The following is a 25,444-nucleotide window of genomic DNA, read 5'->3' on the forward strand; positions in this document are numbered from 1 at the left end:
TGCCGTCTGCTAATGAAGACAGTTTTGTTTCTTTTCAATCTGGATAACTTCTATTTCTTTTTTTCTTTTTTACTTAGTGTATTGGCTAGAACCTCTAGTGCAATGTTAAAAAGAAGTGAGTGGACATGTCTTGTTCTTGATCATAGGGGGAAGCATTTGGTTGTTCTTTCACTATTAAGTATGGTGGAACCTGTAAGTTTTTGTTTGTTTTTAGGAATTTAATCTGGGGGGTTTTTATGTGGTTCTTTTTGGAAGGAAGGAAGAAGTTTTATATTTTAGTATTTTTAACACCATTTCTTTTTCCTGCTTTTTTAGCATTATAATTGAATTATATTGATAATAATATAGATAAGCATTATTTTCAGGTGTACAACGTGATATGATATATATATATATATATATAGTGAAATCACAAGTCTGGTTACCATCTATCACCATACAGTTATAATTTTTTTTCTTGTAATGAGAACTTTTAAGTTCTACTCTCTTAGCAATTTCAAATATACAATACAGTATTAATAACTAGTCATCATGATGTGCATTACATCTTCATGACTTGTTTTCTAACTGGAAATATGTATCTTTTGACCGCCTTCACCCATTTCACCCATGCCAAACCCCGCATCTCTGGCAACCACCAGTCTGTTCTTTGTATCTTTGATTTTGTTTTTTGTTTGTTTGTTTGTTTTTGGATTCCATATATAAGTGGAATTATATAGTATTTGTTCGCTGTCTTTTTCACTCAGTATAATACCCTCAAGATCCATCCATGTTGTTGCAAATAGCAGGATTTCCTTCTTATTTATGACTGCATAATATCCTGTTGTGTATATATACCACATTTTCCTTATCCATTCATCCATCAGTGGCTACTTAGGTTGTTTCCATGTCTTGGGTCTTGTAAATAATGCTGTGGTAAACATGGTAGTTTATCTTTTTGAGTTAGTGTTTTCATTTCCTTCTCATAAGTACCCAGAAGTAGAATTACTGAGTCATAAGGTAGTTCTATTCTTAACTTTTTGAGGAACCTCCATAATGTTTTCAGAGTGTACCAATTTACATTCCCACCAACAATGCACAGGAGTTCCCTTTTTGCCATGTCCTTGCCAATACTTGTTATTTCTTGTCTTTTTGGTCATAGCCATTCTGACAGGTGTGATATGAGATCTCATTGTGGTTTTGATTTGCATTTCCCTGATGATTAAGAATGCTGAACACCTTTTCTGTATGTCAGCCGTCTGTATGTCTTCTTTGGAAAAATATCTGTTCAAATCCTCTTCTCATTTTTTAATCGGATTGTTGCGTTTTGCTATTGAGTCATGTGAGTTCTTTATATATTTTGAATATTAACCCCTTATCAGATATATGATTTGCAAATATTTTTTCCTGTTCCATAGGTTGCCCTTTTCATTTTGTGATGGTTTCCTTTGCTATTTGACCTAGTCCCACTTGCTTATTTTTGCTTTTGTTGCCTTTTCTTTTGGTGTCATATCCAAAAACTCATTGCAAAGACTGACGTCAAAGAGCTTACTGCCTATGTTTTTTTCTAGGAGTTTTATGGTTTCAGGTCTCATATTAAAGACTTAATCCATTTTGAGTTAATTTTTGTGTATGGTGAAAGATAGTGGTCTAGTTTCATTTTTTTTGCATGTGGCTGTTCAGTTTTCCCAACACCGTTTCTTGAAGAGACTCTTCTTTCCCCATTGTTGTATTCTCAGCTTCTTTGTTGTAAATTAATTGACCATATATGTGTGGGTTTGTTTCTGGAGTGTTTATTCTGTTCCGTTGATCTGTGCATCTTTTTATGCCAATATACTGTTTTTATTACTATAGCTTTTTAATGTAGTTTTGAAACCAGGAAGTATGATGCCTCCAGTTTTATTTTTCTTAAGATTGATTTGGCTAAGGAAACAGACGCTTAACTCTAGAGAACAAACTGATGGTTACTAGAGGGGAGGTGGGTGGGAGTAATTGGTGAAATAGGTGATGGGGATTAAAAAGCGCACGTGTCCTGATGAGCACTGGGTGATATACAGAATTGTTGAATCACTGTATTGTACATCTGAAACTAATATAACACCATATATCAACTATACAGAAATTAAAAATTTTTTTAAAGTTTAAAAAATAAATAAAATGCCTATGTCACCATCTGGCAAAAAAAAAAAAAGATAAGGGTCTTTTGTTTTTGTTTTTTACCTTTGGGTCTTGAGAATACTTCTCCTATCATTAAAAAAAAAAAAAAAAAAGATTGATTTAGCTAGGGTCTTTTTGTGGTTCCGTATAAATTTTAGTATTGTATGGTCTATTTTTGTGAAAAATACCATTGGAATTTTGATAGGAATTGCATGGAATCTGTAGATTGCTTTGGGTAGTATGGACATTTTAACAATATTAATTTTTCTAATCCATAAACATGGAATATCTTTCCATTTATTTGTGTCTTCAGTTTCTTTCATCAGTATCTTATACTTTTTAGTGTACAGATCTTTCTCCTCCTTGGTTAAATTTATTCCTAGATATTTTTTTATGCAATTGTAAGTTGCTAATTCTAATATCTGTGTCCATTTCTTATTTGCATGCTTTTATGCATGTAAATGATAGTTTATTATTGGTATACAGAAATGCAACAGATTTTTGCATATTGTATCCTACAACTTTACTGACTTCATTGATTAGATTTTTGCATGTTGTATCCTACAACTTTACTGAATTTATTGATTAGTTCTAGTAGAGTTTTGGTGGAGTCTTCAGGGTTTTCTATGTCATCTGAAAATAGTGACAATTTTACTTTTTCCTTACCAATTTGGATGCCACTTACTTCTTTTTCTTGTCTAATTGTACCAGCTAAAACTTCAATACTATTTAGAATAAAAGTGGTCAGAATGGACATCCTTCTTTTGTTCCTGATCTTCAGAAGAAAAGCTGTTAACTTTTAATCATTGAGCATGATGTTGGCCGTAGGTTTTTCATAAATCACCGTTCAAGTTGAAGAACTACCTTTATCCCTAATTTTACAGAGTTTTTGTTTTAGTTTTTTACTCAGGAATGGTTGTTGGATTTTATCAAATGTTTTATTTGCCCATTAAAATATTTCTATGGTTTTTATCTTAATTTTGCTAATATGATAAATTACTTTGATTTTTAAATGTTATCCCATTCCTGGGATAAATCTCACTTGGTCATGATGTACTGTTACTTTTTAAAATTAGATATGCTAAAATTCTGTTAAAGCAATTATGCAGCTATATTTATAAAGGATATTGATCTATAATTCTCTTTTCTTATAATGTCTTAGTCCAATTTTTGATTGAGAGTAATACTAGCTTCACACTGGAAAGTGTTCTCTCCTCTTCAATTCTCTGAAAGTCTGATTGTAATTGATACTAATTCTATCTTAAATGTTTGGTAGAATTCACCAGTGAAGCCAGTTGGACCTGAAGTTTTCTTGTGAGAAGTTCTTAACTATCCTCAGGGCCTTCAGATCATGAGACTGACAGACACACTGCCTACTGTACTAAGGAGGCTAGCTAGGTTCTTAACTATGAATTCAGTTTCTTTATGATACAGGGCTTTTTGGGCTATGTATTCTTCCTAGTGAACTTTGGTGGTTTGTGTCTTTCAAAGACTTTGTCCATTTCATCTAAGTTGTTCCGGGGCTCTTCATTTGTTTGTGTAGATGTTATCTGTTATTTCCCATTGCCTAAAGAATTTTCTTTAACATTTATTCTAGTGCAGGTCTCCTGGTGATTAACTTTTTCAGCTTTTGTATGTCTGAAAAGGAATTTGTCTTTGCTTTTGAGAGTTTTTCACTCGCAGTAGAATCCTAGGTTGAGAGTTTTTTATTCCAGTACTTGAAAGTTGTTGCTTCCCTGTCTTCTCACTTGCGTTGCTTCAGACAAGAAACGATCTATCATCTTTATTGTTCCTCTCTACATACTGTTTCTCTCTCTGCCCACCCAAGCTGCTTTTCAGATTTTCTCTTTATCACTAGCGTTGAGCAGTTTGGTCACAATGTGCTTTGGTATCGCTTTCCTTAGGTTTCTTGTGCTTGAGAATTCACTGAGTTTCTTAAATTTGTAGATTTTTACTTTTCATTAAATTTTGGAGTTTTGGTTGGATTTTTCAACCATTAATTCTTCAAATATTTTTTCTGTCCTTTGGGAACTTGTTACATACATATTTTGCTGCTTGAAGTTGTCTCATACCTTATCCATACTCTCTTCTTTTCCTTAGGCTTTTTTTTTTTTCCTGTATGTTTCCTTTTAGATATGTTTAATTGCTGTGCTTTCAAGTCACTAATCCTTTCTTCAGTGTTTAATATGCCATTCTTCAATGTTTAATATGCCATTAGTCTCACTTGGGGTTTTTTTTTTAAATCTTCTTTCTGTACCTGACATGTTCCATCCTTCCTCGAGATTTCTGAACATAGGAAAGACTGTTAAAATAGCTGCTTGAATGACCCTGTCTGCTAATTCTAATATCTGTGCCCATTTCTTATTTGCATACCTCGAAATTTTTCATTGAATGCCAGGTATCATGAATTTTACCTTGTTGGATGCTGGGGTATTTTTATATTTCTGTAAATATTCTTGAGCTTTGTTCTAGGATGTAGTTGCTTGAAAACAGTTTGATCCTTTCAAATCTTGCTTTTGAGATTTGTTAGGTGGGACCAGAGCAGCATTTATTCTAGGACTAATTAACTCTGCTTGTTGAATTCCGTTTGGGTTTTCCCCTCACCACACTATGGCCTGAGAACTCTCTCGAGACAGTGATCTTTGACAGCAGTGGGGCTCCCCTTGCTTGTTTTTCACCCCTGAGGGATCACTATCCATCATTGCTACATGTCCGGTTCTTGAAACCATTGCATGTTTTATCTGTTTTAAAAATTGTTTCAGGTGGTAGGCAAATCCAGTCCTCACTGTTGAGTCATTATCAGTTTTGATAAATAATTCCCTAATAAATTCTCCCTGAAATTGTGTAAATTTACACCCCAGTAACACTGTATCCCAGTGCCCATTTACCTGTACCATCACGAGATTATTCTTTGTTTGGTTTTGTTTTATCTAATAAGCAAAAAAAAAAAAGCCATCTCTTTATGGTGGGAAATTTTTCCTGTTTTTTGAAATCAAGACTAATAGTTGGTCATTTAATCAGAGTTACAGAGAAAAAAAATTAATTATACACACATACCACACACACACAATTACACAGTTTGTCATAATTTTTCATAAACTATGCCCATTATGTGTCATCTGCAATTTTTAGTTTCTTTAAAGTGAAATGAGAACTTAGTGGCACTAATTCATCCGAGTTCAAATCCTTCTGGATTTTTACATTTTCCCTAGTCTTTTACATTAATTTTGTCCAAAAATAATTACAGAGCTTTATAGAGCTGTGTACCTTTATCTAGTCTTTCCAAAGCATGCAGATTAGTTTTCAGAGAGACAGAACTCTTTTCACATTTATAATTCATTCATATTTAGAACAGGTAAATAAATTACATGATTACAGTAACAAGTATAGTTGGCCTAAATACATTGGGAAACACACCTAAGTTATTCTTGGAAAACATGTGACTCACCTAGTAGAAATGGGAGTGCAAAGCCCGACATAGAGTAACCTACCAGCTTTGATAGTACTCAGGGAATCCATAAGATTCGCAGAGGGAATAAAGAGAATGTAGGTAATCCTGCAGGTCAGTTAAGTAGAGTCAGACAAAAGAGTTCTGTTGACTTTTTTTTCTACTAAGATCTGTATTTCCGTAATGATTTGTAGGAGTTCTTTACCTATTATGCATAATATTAAATATAATCCACAGTGTTAACCCATCTTATGGTATCTTTCATCATGCAGGATTTTTTTTTTTTTAAGATTTTATTTATTTATTTGACAGCAACACAGCGAGAGAGGGAACATAAGCAGGGGGAGCAGGAGAGGGAGAAGCAGGCTTCCCGCTGAGCAGGGAGCCCAATATGGGACTCGATCCCGGGACCCTGGGATCATGACCTGAGCCGAAGGCAGACGCTTAATGACTGAGCCACCCAGGTACCCCATCATGCAGGATTTAAAAATTCTTCTGAAGTCAAATCTGTCAATATTTCTATTCACGGCATCTGTATTTTAGGTGTTTCTTTAAAAAACCTATCCCCATGTCGAGAATATTTTTGGTTTTAAAAGCTGTATAATTATTGGGTATTTCTCATTGCCCCTTTGCCTATATGTTTGTTCCATGGGGGGAATAAGTAAGGATTTTAAAAAATAATATATTTAACTAGTAATGAACTTTCTTTATACATATAGGTGAAGAAAATTGGACTAAAAATTAGTCCTTTCTATGACTAAATCAGATACATGTTTAAATCTTTTTTTATTTCCAATTTTAAAAAGCTGGGCATTATTTTGCATGCTTTCATTTTCTAATACTTGAATTTTTCTTTTGTTACTCAAGTTGGGCTAGATTTCCACTGTCTCTTAAGTTACTAATTTCATTATAACTATGATTTTGCTTACATACAGGACTAATGCTGTGCTTGCCTTCTTGGCTCTTATTCTAAAGCTAGGACAAACACTGGTTTTGAGAATAATGAAACATGAAAATCACACTGAAACCTAAAAATATATATGCATGGTAGAAAAATTGAAGAATTATGTTATAACCCGAGAACATTAACAAAATCCTGCTAATATTAAGCATAGTGCAATAGTGTTTGAATTTATGTATAAAAGACAGTTACAGGGGTGCCTGGCTGGTTCAGTTCGTAGAGCATGCAACTCTTGATCTCGGGGTTGTGGGTCCGAGCCCTACATTGGGTGTAGAAATTACTTAAAATCTTAGGGGCGCCTGGGTGGCTCAGTCAGTTAAGCAACTGACTCTCGGTTTTGGCTCAGATAATGATCTCATGGATCCTGAGATCAAGCCCCACCTTGGGCTCCACACACTCAGCAGGGAGTCTGCTTGAGATTCTCTCCCCTCTGCCCATCCCCCCATTCGCACGTGTGCACATGCTCTTTCTTTCTAAAAAATAAATTAAATCTTAAAAAAGTAATTACAATGTGTAAATAAAGATCACAATTTTAAATCATAAGCTTTTAAAACCAGCAGCAACTTTTTAATCCTTATTTTATTTGATTAGGACTCAGCCCATTTAACATGGTTGATCTCTTTCTTCTTTTTGAAACTTTCTTCTTTTGGCCCAGGGTCTCCTGGTTCTTTTTCCATCTCTCTGGCACCTTCGGATTTCTGCTGTGAAAAATTTATCTTCAACCTGTCCTTAAGTGTTTGTGTTCCTTAGATACCTTCCTGGAACTTTTCTCCCTCGACACCATCTCCTGACCTGCTTCACCCACTCCTACAACTTCCATTCCCATGTGTCAAAGATCCTGATGACTCGCTGCATCTCCAATCTCTATCTCTGCCCTGGGCTCCAAACCATGTGTCCATCTATTTCCTGGACATCCCACTGAACTCAACATCAACATTTCAAAAAATGAACACATTATCTTCTTTTGTTTTTCTTCTCTAGTATCCAACCCTCGTTTTAAACTTGTTCTTCCTACTGGACTGAAAGGCAGGACCCTTGGTGGTTTGAGCATTAACTCTAAGGAGTCACTCAGGGCAGGGTGAACCCAGTGTCCTAATTACCTCAGTGACCTTGGGCAAGATATTTAACCTCTCCGAGTCTCGGCATTCCTACCTTTAAAGTTGAAATAATAGTCCTACTAGAAGGAATTGTGAGAATGCAGTTGGTGCAGTCAGATAATGGTACAATGCCTGCCCCGAAGTATTCAGAGCGTATTATTGCCTGTGTAGGTGAGTGGTAGAGCACCCAGGTGGTGTGACACAAAAACTTGAACAGAGACTTTGAACTTTCTTTTATTCTTACCTCTCAAGATACTCATATTCATGCAGTTTTGAAGACCTATTAGTACTGCTACTAAAAGTGTCTTGAATCTACCCACACCTTTCCCTCCCCACTCAGTGCTACTATGCTAATCCCTATCACGATGTTTTCTGTTAATCCAGCTGCTTCCTGGTTAATTTACCTTCCTCCATTCTTAACCACTTCTGATACAGTCGCCTCACAGCACGGAGGGAGACCTTTCCAGTAGCTGCTCAACTTGCCTCTGGGAGAAAGGACAAACCCCTTAATTTAATCTGCAAGTCCCTTTTAAAACTGGCCTTATTTCCATGCCTGCTTCATATCTCATCACTGGAGTATTGACTGCCATAACTGTCTTGCAGAATCTTATTATAAACTCATACAAACTCATTATGCAGAATTTGAGAAAGAAACAAAAAGAAAAACATACCCACAATTCCCACTCTTGTTATCATTTTGGTTTTGTCCCCTGACTTTTTAAATGCGTATATGTACATAGCTGTAATCAAATTGAATATGTAGCTTTGTGTGTAGGGATTTTTTTGGTTTGATTTTTAAAAACATGCACAAATATATGCTTGTTTTTTTTAAAAAATACAAAGTAACAAACTATTTTCATAACTTATACCCCCATCATTTCTTCCAAGCTCCCTAATTTCATTTCCTCCTTTATGACTGTTTGAATGAAAATACATAGATATTTTATACAGTTTTTTTTCAGTAACACTATATCATAAGCGCTTTGTCATAACACTACCAATATTTTGCATACCTCATATTAATGGTGGCATATTAACGGTGATAGTAGCTACCATGTTTTGAGTGAATACTATATACGTAGCATGCAGATTGTTAATCTTAGATAATTTCCATTTGACTGGTGAGGGAACTGTAATGACTAATAAAATGTTGATCAGTTCTAACATTGCTCTGCCTCTTCCATGGAAACCTCACCATAAAGATATGTGACAATCATTAGTCAGTCTTCCCCTGTTGTTGGACACTTATGGTTTCAAATTTTTCACTATTATAAACAATGTAGTGACAATTACATGTGTGTGCATTTCAATTTATTTCCTAGTGAAGTTTATTAGAAGAGAATATTTTTAAAGTTTTTGACACATATTGCCAATTGCCTTCCTGAAAGGTTATACCAGTTTACAGGGAGTGATTAATTCTAATGGGAAGGAAAAGAGAGAAGGGGGTGACATTTCACAGAGGTGACATGTGAGCCAGCTCATGCAAAATGAGTAGGGCTTTGCCGGAAGTGAGGCATAGTGCTCAGAGCATTCCAGACAGGAAAGAAAGAGCAAAGGCACCAGGGCACAAGGGAGCCCTTGCCCCAAAGGAGTCCGTCTGTACCCTCTGCTTATTTGCCACCAGAAATCCTCATCATTTGTTTTATAGTTTGCAGGAAAGAGAATCAGAATAGAGCCCTTCCATATGTTTAGAAACCATCTCAAATGAAAGCTCTTTTGAAGTTCTGAGACATTCATGTTAGTCTGTTTCTTTTTTCCTTTCCCCAAAGGGAGAACAAATCCCCTGAGGATTCAGTATCACTGGGAAATGCAGGCAACCTCTCTGGTCCCATCTGCTTCCCTGAATTTAAAGGGGGCAAGTACAGTACATTTGACATTGGCCCTAATGTATATAGGATCCATCAGCAACCGTCCTTCTAGTTACATGCAGTAAGGGGAATGTCATCAACTTCTTGGATTTGATACTGATTTTGTTTCAATCTGCTTGATAAAATGGATGAAAGTTACTAAAGTCTATTTTTTAATTTGGGCTAGGTGCTAGACACTAGAGAGTCAAATTCTCCAGTAACTACAGCTGTAGCAGATTTCAGCCTTTATCTGAGCATGGTGTGTCTGCAGTGCCTTCTTTCCGGGCTGGCACAAGGGCTGAAAGCCAAAGGGGTAGAGGTGACAGGGTAAGGGAAGCCTGCCGTCTGAGCCACCCCCCTCCTTTTCCCCCAGTCAGGGCAGTGGAGGCTTCCACATGCCACTTCTCGCTAATTCTGTAATCACATCTGGAAATGAAATATGGTCAGTAAGCCCCTTTGCATCATATTTTGAAGAAGGCAACTTATAAATTATAAATTAAGCAATAAAATATTACTAAAGTTTGCAAAGTACCTTCAGGACAAACAGGATTTTCTTTTTGCATCTGATGTTTATACTGCTGGTGTGAAGATTTAGTGTAGGTGGCATTTATGAAGTTTACAGAGTGTAAATTTAACCACCTTAAAACCTAACTATGAAATAGAAATTGGTGGAATTAGGGAAACATGGGAGTTACAGACTGTTTTAAAATAAATTGTGCTTTTCTGCTTTTAAGGAAGTGTAATAATGGAAATAGATGATCTGCTGGACCAGAATTGATAGCTAAGTAATCTTTCTCATTAGCATTGTGGCACAAATATATTAGAATGGCTCTAGACATAGCCCAACAAAATTGCTGTGAGCAGTCTACCAGTTGTGTCCTGTTCTGCAAATGAATGTCTCCTCTGAAGGGAGCAATAAATGGAAGTGGCACTCCTCATTACTACCAGCAAAGCCTTAAAGGCTCCAAAAGACTTTCTCTCTCTCCCTCTCTCTCTCTCTCTCTTTCTTTTTAAGAGAAGGAAGGGGGGTGGGCAGAGGGAGAAGGAGAGAGAGAGAATCTTAAGCAGGGCTCCATGCCCAACATGGAGCCTGATGGGGAGGCAGGATCCCACATCCCTGAGATCATGACCTGAGCCGAAATCAAGAGTTGTATACTTAACCAACTGAGTCACCCAGGTGCCCCAAGAGTACTTAATCTCTTAAGGTTCTTAAGAAGCTATTAATCAGATAACATATGAAACTCTTAACACTGTGCCAATACCTGGAAGTGGATGGAGGAGTCATTATCTGTGTTTTATTGTTATTATAGTTACTATTTTTTCTAAATTTTTATTATGTTAATCACCATATATTACATCATTAGTTTTTGATGTATATAGTTATTATTTTTAAACCTTGACTTTTATTCTTGCCTTGCTAGTCTTCTTCCCAGTCCTAACAAAGGAAGATGTCAAGTTGGAAGATTGTCTTAAATACCATTTATCTGTCTATGAAAGGGAAAATGGAGTTTGATGATACATAGAAGATATGAAAAGGTGTTACGAGGCCCAGAGCACGAACTGTTGCAGCATCGTTTGTAGGTGATGAACTTGATCTGAAAGGGAAACGCCTGCCCATTCACAACAATAGTTGTATCCTAAAAATTTCTGCATTAAGATGGTGAAAATGACTGAGATCTTTACCAAAAGTTCTTACTAAAAATTTCTGAGGGTGCCTGGGTGGCTCAGTCAGTTAAGCATCAGACTCTTGATTTTGTCTCAGGTCATGATCTCAGGGTCATGAGATCGGGCCCTGCCTCAGGCTCCACGCTCAGCGTGCTTGGGATTTCTCTCTTTCCTTTTCCCTCTGCTCCTCCCCACTCACACTCTGTCTCACTCTCTCTAAAAAACAAATTTTTCTGCATCAGATGCCAGTGGAAGTCTATGAGAAGGAAAGCCCTCAGTCTGCAAATTAACATTTCTCTTCAGCAACCCATGTCCACCTCTTGATTTTTTTAGATAATATTTGCAGCCTGAAATATAAAATCACTTTGCTCAGATTGCCGTTATTTGACCTCTTCTTGAACAACCATCCGTTTCAGAATCTAAACCATCTATTTTTCTATTCCTCGTTCTGGCCCTTTTTCAAACAGCACACTCTTTCTTGCATATTTGGATAGGAGAAATGTTTTTAAAATAGCATCTCAAAAAGTGTAAAGTTACATTATTTACTTAAATTAAAATGCTTGCATAATTTTTATATAAATCTTTTTAAATACCCAAAGCAATTGATCATAAAAATAGCTGGCATTTAAGATTAGTTTGCATTGCTACTACCGTTGCTATGGTAAATGAATCTTTATTTCTACTGTTAATGAAATTGAGATCTGTTTGTATTGACTGTAAAATTCTTTCCTGGAAAAAACACTCATGTAATGTGCTGTTCTTCCATAAAACGCCTCATTCCTCGCATTCCCAGGTCTGTTCATCTTCATTATGCTCAAGGCTTTTTTAACTAAACTCTTTCAGTCCACTTTGCTATCACTTACCCACCTTCTGTCACTTCATTTTCCCCTTCAATTATCTCATAGGTTTCAGTCTTAACAAATTTATTGTTAGCTCCTTGATGAGAGGTACTGCCTTAATAGCAGGTGTATATTGTATGCCGTGAGTCTCAGGTTGTGTCTCCATTGTTGTTTGATGGGAGTTCTAATCCACATTAGTGAACTTCATCCGTTCATTCATATTACAACCAATGTCTTTAATGCCACATCAGAATAAATATCTGAAGTACACATGCATTTCTTTCCCAGGTTAATCAGCTTCGTGGCATCCCGAAGCTGCTGCAGCTCCTAAAAGTTCAGAATGAAGATGTTCAGCGAGCCGTATGTGGGGCCTTGAGAAACTTGGTATTTGAAGACAATGACAACAAATTGGAGGTAGCTGAACTCAATGGGGTACCTCGGCTGCTGCAGGTGCTGAAGCAAACCAGAGACTTGGAGACTAAAAAGCAAATAACAGGTAGTGCTTACAGAATTTTAGGACATAGGACATAGGACAGGGTACCCCAGCTGGGTATGTTATCTGTTTTTTCTTAAGCTTCCCGGAACCGTGGTTGATGGGCTCATCATTATCTGAGAGGTGGCTTTCAAGGAATATTGTCATCCTGCTGAGTTAGACCCCAGATTCAGGTCAAGTTGGAATTCCTTTTTTTCTGAAGGGGAAATTATTTTGAGGCATTGCTCAGTATTTTTCATGAAAAACTTTACATTTTCATTAAAAACATGTTTTTAAAACAACTTTACAAGACTCACAGACTAGAAATCCTGCATCAGTTTACTAACAGCCAATTGTGTAGTTTGAGGATGTGTGAGGTTTCAGTATTGCCTTGGGTGTCCAAGGCATTCATTCGGAAGAGAATAGGAACCACACCCAGTTATTTTTATTATGTACTCGGTAATCCACTTGCTGGATCTATGCGAAGAAAGCGAATCAGGGAGTCAAATAGTGCCCGAATGTAGAGGGTCAATTCAATCAAATAGTCAAAATACAGGAAATGTTGTTTCCCAATCCTTCCATTACCTGGACCCCTCAAAATACCTGCTCCCTAGCCCACCCATCCCTGCACCCTAAAAAAAGAAAAAAAGATGAAAGTGGTTTTTAGTTCTCTACTTCATATTTCAAAATACTGATTTGTACAAATAAATATCTTCTTTCTGCCCAAGCGATTAGAAGGATGAAATAATCTGATAGCATTAAAGCAACAGTTTTAGTAATCCTTGAAACGTGGAGAAGAGAGACCTAGTTTCATTTAAATGAATAGTACATACGGTAGAGGAGAAAGTGGTGCATTGATGTTCAAGCTCACCCTCCTCGCCGTCACCTTCAGCTCCCCGCTGGTGCTCCCTGCACACATTACAGACTGTGATTGTCAGTAGGATTGCCCTGGGGAAACTTTAATTAAGTAGCTTCAGTGGCCCAGGTGGTAAACATACAATTTTAATTTAATTATCACGGAAAGGTTCTGAGGTATTTTTAGGTATTGTTGGGTGATTAAATCTCACTTTTATAGATGAGAAAAGTAAAGCCCAAAGAAGTTAACCCTTTTTAATATATCCTATAAAAGTATTTTAAAGTACTAATGCTTGACAGTGTTATTTATTTAAAAGGAGGTATTTCACAAATACTATTTTAAATTGAATATATTCTGCACTTCTGCCATGTCCACTTTACCATAAAGCAGTTTTTTCTTTTTTTATTTAAAGATTTTTTTTAATTTATTTGAGAGAAAGAGAGAGAGAGATAGCAAGATAGAGCACAAGCTGGAGGTGAGGAGAGGGAGATGGAGAGGGAGGAGCAGACTCCCTGAGGCTGAGCAGGGAGCCCGACGCGGGGCTCTATCCTAGGACCCTGGGATCATGACCTGAGCCGTCGCTTAACCGACTGAGCCACTCAGGTGCCCCCACCAGTTCTTTTTTTCTGTAGAAATGTTGCCATTCAACCTTCTCTGCCCATTTATATCTTAAAATAATCACATATTTTTCTATCTTGATATATTTTAATTTTATAAAACTATATGAAGGGTCGTACCATGCTGCCCTTCGGCCAGCATGCTGTCTTGTCCCATGAGAAATTTCCTTCCATATTTATGACATATTAAAATACCTACAGAAATTAAGGGTGATCTCACTCATTCATTGATTCATTCATGCATTCAGCCAGCGTTCACAGGGCTGCCTTCAAGTGCCAGGCAGTGAGAATCAGTCTAGAGAGATTGTAGACGTTCTTTTCCCTCTACTAAAACATGAACAATTATGTGATGGTTGGCACTTAAAAAAAAAAAAAAAGACCAAACCTCATAGTTAAAACCTAACATTTCCTTCATTAAAATATAGTAATGACAACCATAAGAGAGAATCAAACAGATACACTGTTTTACAGTCGAAAAAAGACTTCACAAAGGAGATATGGTTCCTTGTGGACTTTTAAAGAAGGATAGGATACACTTTGGACTGGTGTTTTGAAGGAGAATGAAAGTTATTCCCAGGAAAGTGAACATCATTAGCAAAGCAAAGAAGCAAAAAGAAGCTGCTGGTCGTTGAGAAGGAGTTGGATAATAGAGTATTGAGGTCCGGGTGTATTGTAGCTAGAGAGCTTGGAAGGATTTGTGGGTTGTGTCAAGGAAGTAATCCATTGAACCTCTCTTCTTCTTCTTTTGTTTAGGCAATAGGAAACTATGGTCAGAGAACATTCTGTGGTATTAATGCCATAGAAACCATTCAGTTATCTTTAGATAATCTACAGAGCTGATAAATGGAGGTTTATTGTGCAATTCTCAGGATTTCTAGAACAAGCCAAGCACCCCTACCAGAGGGTGCTCATTACATGCTAATTGAATTGAGTTGATACTTGAATGTTTGATACAAATCCTTCCAAATAACTTCCTTTGGCTCTATTAATAGAACAGCTAAGTGCTTTCAGGGCCTCAGAAATAAACTGTTGACTTAATGTAGACATGTTTGTATCCTTGTAAGGAAACACAAGCGAGCAACCGTATATGTGAATCTTGTCTATTTGGTGAACATCTTTTTATTGAGCCCCTTTTACATGCTAGTCACTAAGTTAGGACTTTCCATTTTTCATCTTTACGCCCCCCGACATCTCCCTGACGCATTATTGATGATTTCCTCACGATCAGCGTAACACACAGCGAGGGGAGGGGGAGAGTAGATTGCCCAGGATTACACAGCTAGCAGAGCACAAGGCCCAGACTCGAACCTAGCTTTATCTGGATGTTTTGCTCTATGAAAGTGGCTCACACCTACTGCTCTGGGGACAGAGAGTGACTCATTTTTACACTTCTTTGGGAAAGGGCTTGTCTTTAAGAATCTCAGGTCAGAGAGCTCCTTCACTCCTCTCTGAACCTTCCTCTCTTCCCACTTAACACTGACGTGCTTTGATCCTCTTCACGCCTCTGGTCTACTGTTGCACTCATTTCTTACCCCACCTCTGATTCAGTATTGTGCATTCGCACTCGATCCATCACTCTGCACCTAGTGATTTTTTTCTAATATGAAAATACTGCCCCATTGGGCTCCCCATTACCCCTAAGATATGATGTGAGCCCGGTGACCATGGGCAGCAGTGTCTCCTCTCATACCCTCCCAGTCCAGGTTCTGAAATCCTAGAGGATTAGCTGGTCTGTTCCACATCTTGGTATCTTTGTCTCTGCTGTTTCTCGGACTAGATAGCCTCCTCCTCCACACCTTGACCACGTGGTGAGCCCTCTCCTCCTGCGAAAGCCGTCTTTTCCTCGGAAGCATTTTCAGATGCGATCCTCTCATACTTTACTCCCTGTCTCCCGCCATCCCCCCAGCGGAGTTTTGAAAGAAGGGGCTTCTAATGAACTACTTTTGCACCCTTTAATATTAGGATGCCACTTATTTCATGCCTGTATGTTTATTGCAGTAACAACAGTGCTATGCCTCCCAAGTTTCTCAACAACTGTGGCTGTCTGATTGAAAAGGTAAAAGAGACTTGTGGGGGCACCCGGGTGGCTCAGTCAGTTACGTGTCTGACTCTTGGTTGCACTCAAGGTCATGATCTCAGTGCCTGGGATCGAGCTCCGCATCAAGCTCTGTGCTTAACATGGAGTCTGCCTCAGATTCTCTCTCCCTCTCCCTCCCACTCCCACTCTCTCAAATAAATAAAATCTTTGGGGCACCTGGGTGGCTCAGTTGGTTAAGTGTCTCCCTTCAGCTCAGGTCATGACTCAGGGTCCTGAGACCCAGCTCTCTGCTCAGTGGGGAGCCTGCTTCTTCCTCTCCCTCTGCCCCTCCCCCTCACTCATGCTTGATCTCTCTCGTGCTCTCTCTCAAATAAATACATTTAAAATAAATAAATAAAATCTTTGTTAAAAAAAGAGATTTGTGACCTGGGAATATCTAGATTACACACAAATAAGAGAATCAAATGTGTTTTCAGGTGAGACCCTGATTTTTCTGGCCAAGATATAAAACCATTAACCATCAGATTTCTATATATGCATAAAAGAAGCACCAGAGCTTTGTTCACTGACCCTCCTGGCATTTTCAGTACCAGCCGAGAAGGGAAGCTCTTTCCTTTTCAGATGAAAAGACTTCAGGATCAAAGACTTTCCCTCTAGGAGGTTGTTCCCCTCCCTTACCAAGTAAGCGTGGTAGTGTACTTTAATTGAAATGAGAACAGTACATGCTGATATCAGAGATTCATCTTCAGGGTCACTGAGTAATGAGCATTTTCATTCGGGCTTGCAGTAGGGCTCTGCCTTGGCAAGAATGAAGCAGGAGATTCTTGTCCTGCATGTCACATAAGGAAGGGTCGGCATGATTGTTGATGGAATTTGTCGAAAATGCGTATTCACCTCTGCATGTTTAATGGGAATATTTAATTGGATTGCTGTATTTTAATAGCAGAAACATTTTACTGTAAAATATTCATTATGCACCTTTTAAAAATAATTCTATTTTTTTTCTGCATTTGTAATGTGCAACAAGTTACCTTGGATTCATATATAACTCGGACTAAATGTCCTTTGCAACAGTGTAGTATTTCAGGCGAGATTTGCAAAACTTAGGTGAGAGGAGTAGATCCATGCAAGGGAAATTATTTAAAAAAAAAAAAAAATCCTCCTGTTCTGTGATCACTTTGCAAAATGAGGTTAAAACATACCGGTTCTCCTTTTCCTCCTCCTGTGTCTCCTTCTCCTTCTGTACTGATAATAGGGATTTATTTAGTCCTAATACTTGCAGTTTTTGCTACCAAAGTGTCATGCAGACTTTGTTAAATAACTGTATTTCTAGTCCTAAAGGGCAATACTAATAAAACATGGATTTTAATATCTTATAAGATCCCTTTACTAAAGTTAGCTACTTTTTGCAAATATCACAGTTGGCAATAAATTTCTGGGTAATGCAGTTATTATTATCTCTGTTACAAGTGCTAATTATTCAAAGTATATCCCTTACCAGAATCCATTTCTCTTTCTTTTTGGCTCAAATGAGAACTTAGTGATAGAAAATGACAGGCTTATCAGCTGCCACAAAGAACTATAATAGAGATCTAGGCACTATGAATAAATTAACTAGAAGTTAAAGGTTAGACCAATGAAAACCTAAACCCTAATACTAGCTCAAGGCATCTAGAATCAAATCATCGAAAGGAACCTCTATTAAGGGTCATCTGGCCCATTCGTTTCTCAATGCCAGAAATGGGAATCATTTTTTTAAGTAATCTTTACACCCAGCGTGGGGCTCAAACTCATGACCCTGGGATCAAGAGTCATGCACTCTACGGACTGAGCCAGCCAGGTGCCCTGGAAATCATTTTTATAAAAATACAGATTCCTAAGAGCCATCCTGAGATTTGGGATGTGGCCCAGAAATATGTGATTCAGATATGCCACTAGGTTCATTTGGAAACTGCTAGTCTAGTGTACCACTCTAGCTTGGGGGTAAAAAAAACTCCTTGTCAATGTTTTCATAAAGGATGAGCTCATTTTTTTATCAGCTCCAGCGATAGAGCTGGATCTTACAAGCAGATCTTCTGTTGTCTTCAAAGCTCTCTTAGAAGTTTATATTTTCAGTGAGCCAGAATCTTTTTCCCTAGAATTTCCACTCGTTAGTTCTGGTTTTGCCTTCTTAGGGTCACAAAAAATTATATCTAGCTATTAAACCTGCATTTCTTTTATTACTAGAGAAAATGCATTCCTATGTGTATTAGATTCTAACATTTTTTAGCTTGGGTTAATTTTTCTAGCAATTGAATCTTTAGTGATTTATAAGAACTCTATATATTGAGGATATTAACCTCGTATTGTGATACATATTTTCCCAATTTGTAATTGGTCCTTTATTGATTTTGTACGTACATGTAGGGGGAGTGTCTATGTATAATCCCGAATCTCTAGTGAACACTTAAGCTCCTTCCTAGCTTCGTGCCATACAAAAGTTTGGCAGGCATGACATTTCTATACAATATCCTACATTAAAAATTCAAAAAATTAAACTGACACTCCCAAACCAGATTCTTTTATGGAAGTAATACTGCATGCCGAGCTATAAAGGGCTATAAAGGACATCCGATGGTTGAAGGAAAATTCCACTCCCTTTGTTTAAAATTAATCCTCTTCTGGTTTTTATTGTAAGGTATACTTTTCCTTTGAGTGCCCTGTGTGGTCCCTTTTAAAAAGAGGAAATGTCATTATACTTTACATTTTTAAGCCTCTGGTAAGCAGAGACTGTTCATTTGTTTGTTTATTTAAAACAGGAAGCTATTTTTTTCCCTTTTCTCTCTTTTCTTTTTAACTTCCTTTAGTAGCTTAGTAACCAGACCACTCAACCTCAGACTTGCCTCTAAATTGTTTTCAACCACCTTTGGAGTTCTACTCTGTCACTCCCCAGTCCAGCGCCCCTCACGATGAAGTGGGAGGAATGAAGTCACTGTGTTACAAAACCGGTGGCTGAGGGACGCTGCTCCTGACTAATCCCTAGTGCGAGTTGGATCAGGAGAAGACCTCTTCCTGAGCCAGAATGCTGGTCCTCACAAGACACCAGACCCAGTGTCGCTCTATCTGACGGAAGCTCAGTGTAGGCTGCAGTGGGAATTTGGTTATTGTTTCAGAAGTTACGTACTGGTACACAGCCAAAGTGAACTGATGAAGGTCAAAAGACTGTGTTTGGCCTCGAGTGTTCAAAATGGTGAGCCAAGTATTAGTATGGTCGAATAATTAGCAAGCTTTAACTGCACAGATCATTATTTCAGTCATTAAAATCGGGGCTGATGATATCACCACATAATTCAGCAAAAAAAAAAAAAAAAACCTTTGCTTTTTTCACAAGGTAGACTGTCCTGCATACCTGTGCTGCTGCTTTCTTTTATGCAGACAAAGCAGTACATTTTAAAAGTAAGAATTACCGATTGGGTGGTAGGGGAATGAATAGGGAAGAAAATGAAGATTCCCTTCTCTTTCTGCCTTCCTGGATGCTTGTGAGTTAGAGTTATTCACTGAGGGATGAAGGAAGCTAAGGCAACTTGACACCTGCTGGGAGTCACTGGAATAGCGAGCAAGAGGTGCATAGTCCTTCCACTGAATCGGAAGTATTTGAATGCCAAATTTTTAAGAAAAGCAAATCCTAAATGTATGGTGCCACTTTGTATTCTCTCTGAGATACCCAGCTTCAGGCTCTCTCTCACAGAGGCCCTGGAAAGTACAGTATGCTGTTATCTTAATTTCTTTCTGCGTTGGCTTATATAGCCTTTCTCTTTAATGGCAGGTCCGGGGAGATGTTTCAAGAGGAAAGGGAAAGTTGAATGAGGACAGTGGTACCAGCCTTAGGCCAATACTTTAGGCCATACACGTTGGCAGATGGATCAGATAGTCTTGTATCTCCTTCACTGCCAAACTGTAATATAGGAAATACGTGAGGTAGCTAGCATAAATTCCAGGAGGACAGAAAGTCTAACATTGGATAGGATTTAATAAGTATTAATTGGTGGTGTTGATCAGCCTACTGGTGACAGGCGTGGGTACAGGCAAAGGCTTTCTGTGGGCCGTTCTGCTCTCACTGGGAGGGAAATATCAGGTGGAAGTTGCAGGTAGTGGGGAGCTGGAGGCAGAGGGAGATATTCTCTCCTGTTTCTACAGAAGAAACACTTGAGGTGCCTGGCTGGCTTAGTCGGTAGAGCGTGCAAGTCTTGATCTCATGGTTGTGAGTTCGAGCCCCATGTTTGGTATAGAGATTACTAAAAAAAAATAAAATAAAATACTTTTTAAAAAATAAAATAAAAATAAAAACATTGAAGTCTTTAATAAAATAGCATTGTTTCCAGCCTCCATGTTGATGAGACCAGAATTTATTATCTCAGTGAGTTCAGCTTAATGGTAGGATCTTTTAAGAGAAACAACATAAATGTTAAAGGATTTCTAACTTTCATTCACATTCCTGATTGATTTAAACCGTCATAATTTTATATTCTCTCTCTCTCTCTCTCTCTCATTATGGATCAGCTTCATTGCCATCTAACAAACTCTAAACCGATTCTTTTGGTTGGGAAAGGGGCTCTCTCCCTCCCCCTTTTTTCCAAATAGCCACAGCCCGGGGGGATGCTGGCCCTAATTCATCTTTTCAGCAGTCATTTGACCCATCCCTGCACTGTTTTGATAGTACTCTTTGCTTTTCTAGGTTTGCTGTGGAATTTGTCATCTAATGACAAACTCAAGAATCTCATGATAACAGAAGCCTTGCTTATCCTGACTGAGAATATCATCATTCCCTTCTCGGGGTGGCCAGAAGGAGATTACCCTAAAGCTAACGGTTTGCTTGATTTTGATATATTTTACAACGTCACAGGATGCTTAAGGTAATGCCACTCTACAGATCTTTTCTCTCTATACCTTACATACTGCATCCAGGTTTCTAAAACTCTACTCCATTACCTGGAGATGCAATAAGAATTATAAAGATCAGTCTAAATACAAGAAACGCAAGAAGTGTGTCATTACCCATTGTTACCAATGGGGCGTGTAGAGACAATGAGAAAGGAAAGTAAGAACAGAATATTGTTTCTAGGCATATTTGATTTTATCATCTACCCACATTAGCTCACAAAAGAGAGGATGTCATTTCCAATAAAGAAAACAGAGAGCTGATCTGAATGCCCAGAATCCCATGCAAACTGGCCTTTCCTGTCTCCCAGGGTTTAAGGTAGGCTCCATGCTATTTTTTAATTCACAAAAATCTAATTTACTGACATGGTTAAAAAATAATTTTAAACCTAGGGTTTTTATTCTTTTATCCTATACATTATATTAGTTTCAGATGTACAACATAATGATTCGGTATTTGTGTATATTGCAGACGGTCACCACAGTAAGTCGAGATGACATTCATCACTATGCAGAGTTACAGAATTTCTTTTTTCTTGTGATGAGTACTTTTAAGACTTTTCTCTCTTAGCAAGTTTTAAATATGTAATACAGTATCATTGACTATAGTTGCCAGGCTGTACATTACCTCACCAGGACTGACCGACTTGTTTGCTTGTTTGTTTATGGCATATGAAAAATTTATTTCCATTATGGTTTCTTTGGACTTACTTATTTTATGACTAGAAATTTGTACCTTCTGACCACTTTCACCCATTTTGCCCACCCCTCCTGCCTCTGACAATCCCACCAGTCTGTTCTCTGTTACCTATGAGCTTGTTTTTGTTGCTGTTATTGATTTAAGTAATCTCTGTACCCAACATGGGGCTCAAACTCATAACCCCGAGATCAAAGTCACATGCTCTACTGACTGAGCCAGCCAGGCGCCCCTACGACCTTGGTTTTTATTTTTGTTTTGTTTTGTTTCTTTTAAATTCCAATTATAAGTGAGATCATACAGTATTTGTCTTTCTCTGTCTGATTTATTTCACTTAGCATAATGCCCTCAAGGTCCATCCATGATGTTGCCAGTGGCAATATTTCATTCTTTGCTGTTGCTGAATATTATTCTACATATATATATACCAGATTTTATCCATTCACTTATCTATAGACACTTAGCTTGTTTCCATTTCTTGGCTATTATGAATAATGCTTCAATGAACATGAGGGTGCATATATATATCTTTTCAAAGTTAGTGTTTTCATTTTCTTTTGATAAATACCCAGAAGTGGAATTGCTGGATCGTATGGTAGTTCTCTGTTTAATTTTTTGAGGAACCTCTGTAATGTTTTCCATAGTGGTTGTGTCAACTTAACATTCCCACAAGCACTGCACGAGGTTTGCCTTTTCTCCATATCCTCACCAACACTTTTGTTTATCTTGTCTTTTTGAGGATAGCCATTCTAACAGGTGTGAAGTGATATCTCCTTGTGGTTTTGATTTTCATTTCCTTGGTGATTAATGATGTTGAGCATTTTTTCATGTGCCTGTTAGCCATCTCTGTATCTTCTTTAGAAAAATGTCTATTCAGGGGCGCCTGGGTGGCTCAGTCGTTAAGCGACTGCCTTCGGCTCAGGTCATGATCCCAGGGTCCTGGGATCGAGCCCCACATTGGGCTCCCTGCCTGGTGGGAAGCCTGCTTCTCCCTCTCCCACTCCCCCTGCTTGTGTTCCCTCTCTCGCTGTGTCTCCCTCTGTCAGATAAATAAATAAAATCTTTAAAAAAAAAAGAAAAAGAAAAATGTCTATTCAGATCTTCTGCTTATTTTTAAATCAGATTGTGTTTACTGTTGAATTGTATGTTTTTCATATATTTTGGATATTAACCCCTTATCAGATATATGATTTGCAGGTATTTTCTCCCATTCCACAGATGGACTTTTCATTTTGTTGATGGTTTTCTTTGCTGTGCAGGAGCTTTTTTAGTTTGATATCATCCCACTTGATTATTTTTGCTCTTGTTACCTTTTCTTTTGGTGTCAGATCCAAAAAATAATCACCAAGATTGATGTCAAGAAGCTTACTGCCTATGCTTTCTTCTAGCAGTTTTATGGTTTCAGGTCTTATATTCATCTTTAATCCATTTTGAGTTAATTTTTGTGCATGGTGTGAGATAGTGGTCTAGTTTCATTCTTTTGCATGTGGCTATACAGTTTTCCCAGCACCATTTATTAAAGAGACTTTCCTTTCTCCTTTCCCCACTTTCCCCAAGTATTCTTGACTTCTTTGTTGCAAATTAATTGACCATATATGCTCAAGTTTGTTTCTGGGCTCTTTATTCTGTTGCAATGATCTATGTGTCCACATGCTGTTTTAATTACTATAGCTTTGTGATATAGTTTGCAAGCGGAGTGTGATGCCTCCAGCTTTGCTCTTCTTTCTCAAGATTACTTTCTTTATTTGGGGTCTTTTGTGATTCCAAACAAATTGTAGAACTGTTTGTTCTGTTTCTGTGAAAACTGCCATTAGAAATTTAATAGGGATTGTGTTGACTCTGTAGATTGCCTTGGACATTTTAACTATATTAATTCTTCCAATCCATGAGTATGGTATATCTTTCCCTTTATTTATGCCTTCAGTTTGTTTCATCAGTGTCATGTTGTTGTATACAGGTCTTTTGACTATTTAGTTAAATTTATTCCTAGATGTTTTTAAATAGCTGTAAGGCAACAAAGCCTAAAGGGACAGAAAGTTTTGCCATAAGAACAGCTACAAAGGAAGTTAGTTTGATCAGCATTTCTAAATAGTGGGATGAAAAAATGCTTGAAAGGTTTTCTTCCTTGGGCTGTCAGATGCCAGCTAAATCAAGAGGAAATAGAAATACATGCAGGAGAAAGAAAAGTGCTAGTCATCTCTAAGATCATGCATCTCAAGCTTTCTTATATTTGAAAATAATCATTGTGCTTTATGTGCAAGGATTAAAAGAAATCAAATGGAAGATATAATCAGGGGGTGCCTGGGTGGCTCAGTCAGTTAAGCATCCGACTCTTGATTTCGGCTCACATCATGATCTCAGGGTAGTGAGATTGAGCCCAGCATCAGGCTCCGCGTGCACACACTCTCTCTCTCTCTATCTCTCTCAAAAAAAAAAAAAGTAATCAAAATTAGGCAGCCCATGAGAGGTCAGAATATATTCTGCCTTTTGATATTTTCTGTAGTTATAGTTCAGTTTTTGGGGGAATCTAGATGGTAACTAAGAGAATTTATTATGGTGAAATGTTTATCTTCTCTCCATTGTTAATCACACATCATATCAAATACCAGTTTTGTGTAAGCTTTTATGGAAATTTCACAAAGATGAATAAGAAAATCCTTAGGGAACCGTTAACCTAACGGGGGATGCAGATGAGCAAAGGAAAGAGAACACAGCTTACAGTGAAATATGTTAGAGCAATATCTCCTGGAGCATTAGCATCTGCATCACCCGGAACCTGTTAAAATCCTCAGGTCCCACCCCAGACCTTCGGAATCAGAAACTCTCAGGGTGGGGCCCAGCAGTCTAGTTTTAACAAGCCCTCCAGGTGATTTGATGCAGCTGAATTATGAGAGCCATGGTGTCAGAGGTACAAGGGAAGTAAGTGCTGGAGGAATGCAGAACAAAGGACCATTCATGCCAGCAGAGTGGGATCAGAAAGACGCTATAGAAGAGGTGCCAAATGAACTAGGCCTCGGTGGATTATTTCAATAGTCAGAAATTCTCTAAGGACTAGGCACTCAATCCTTGAACAGCAGAAGTGCCTAAATGGTCTCTTTGAATCCGTCTTCTGTACAGTTCACTAGAACTGCTTTTTTATTACACTTTTGACCTAATAACACATTTTGATCTATTTAAAAACATTTTGCATCTCAGAATTTCCCTGTAGCTCCCATTGCCTGACCGTGTTACATCAGCGTTCTTAAATTATCAGTAGGGACTCTTTCAACTCAAAATGAGATACTCAACTCAAAGTCGCTAAAGCCAAGTAGGGATTCATTGGCTCCTGTGGGTGAGCTGTTGACGGTCACTTGTGGAAGTGAAGGAAGTGCACCAGGAACCATGACCTCAGGGACTCCGACAGAAACTCAGCATCCATGGGACTCACTCTGTTTTTAAATTTGTATCTCCTCTCCACTTGCTCTTCTTCTTTCACATGTTGGGCTCATTCTCTACAAATACAAACAAGCCTGTGCATTCTTTTTATCTTTAATCCCTAACACCTAGCAAAGTTTCTGGTGTACAGTAAGCAATTATAAAGTATCTGAATGAAAAAAATAAATGAAGGGGTGAGCAAATGAAAATACATGATGAACTGGGTGAATAATCAAGTCTGGCGAGAGTATCAAATTTGTGATGGGAAGTAATCAAACAAGTTGGAAACATAGGCTAAGGCCAGATAGTGGGGGCCTTGAAGGTCATGTTAAGGGGTTAATTTTTTTCTTCTGTAAGCAAGATTAGCTAGTGTGGGAGGATAGAAATATGGTAAGTTCTGTGTGAAGAATAATTATAATATTAACAGGAAAGGTGTATTG

General features: G+C 37.9%; 1 protein-coding gene across 3 annotated transcripts in view; it reads left to right on the plus strand.

Annotated features, from left to right (window-relative positions):
• PKP2 (plakophilin 2) overlaps positions 1–25,444 on the plus strand; it is a 93,355-nt gene that overhangs the window by 31,022 nt on the left and 36,889 nt on the right. For all 3 annotated transcript variants that reach the window (XM_027594364.2, XM_027594366.2, XM_027594365.2), the window contains exons 5-6: positions 12,282–12,489; positions 20,691–20,868. In XM_027594364.2, coding sequence (XP_027450165.2) covers positions 12,282–12,489; positions 20,691–20,868 — 386 coding nt within the window. The remainder of the gene's footprint in view (positions 1–12,281; positions 12,490–20,690; positions 20,869–25,444) is intronic.

This window comes from Zalophus californianus, chromosome 9 (assembly GCF_009762305.2).
Source record: "Zalophus californianus isolate mZalCal1 chromosome 9, mZalCal1.pri.v2, whole genome shotgun sequence".
NCBI classification, from domain to species: Eukaryota; Metazoa; Chordata; class Mammalia; order Carnivora; family Otariidae; genus Zalophus; species Zalophus californianus.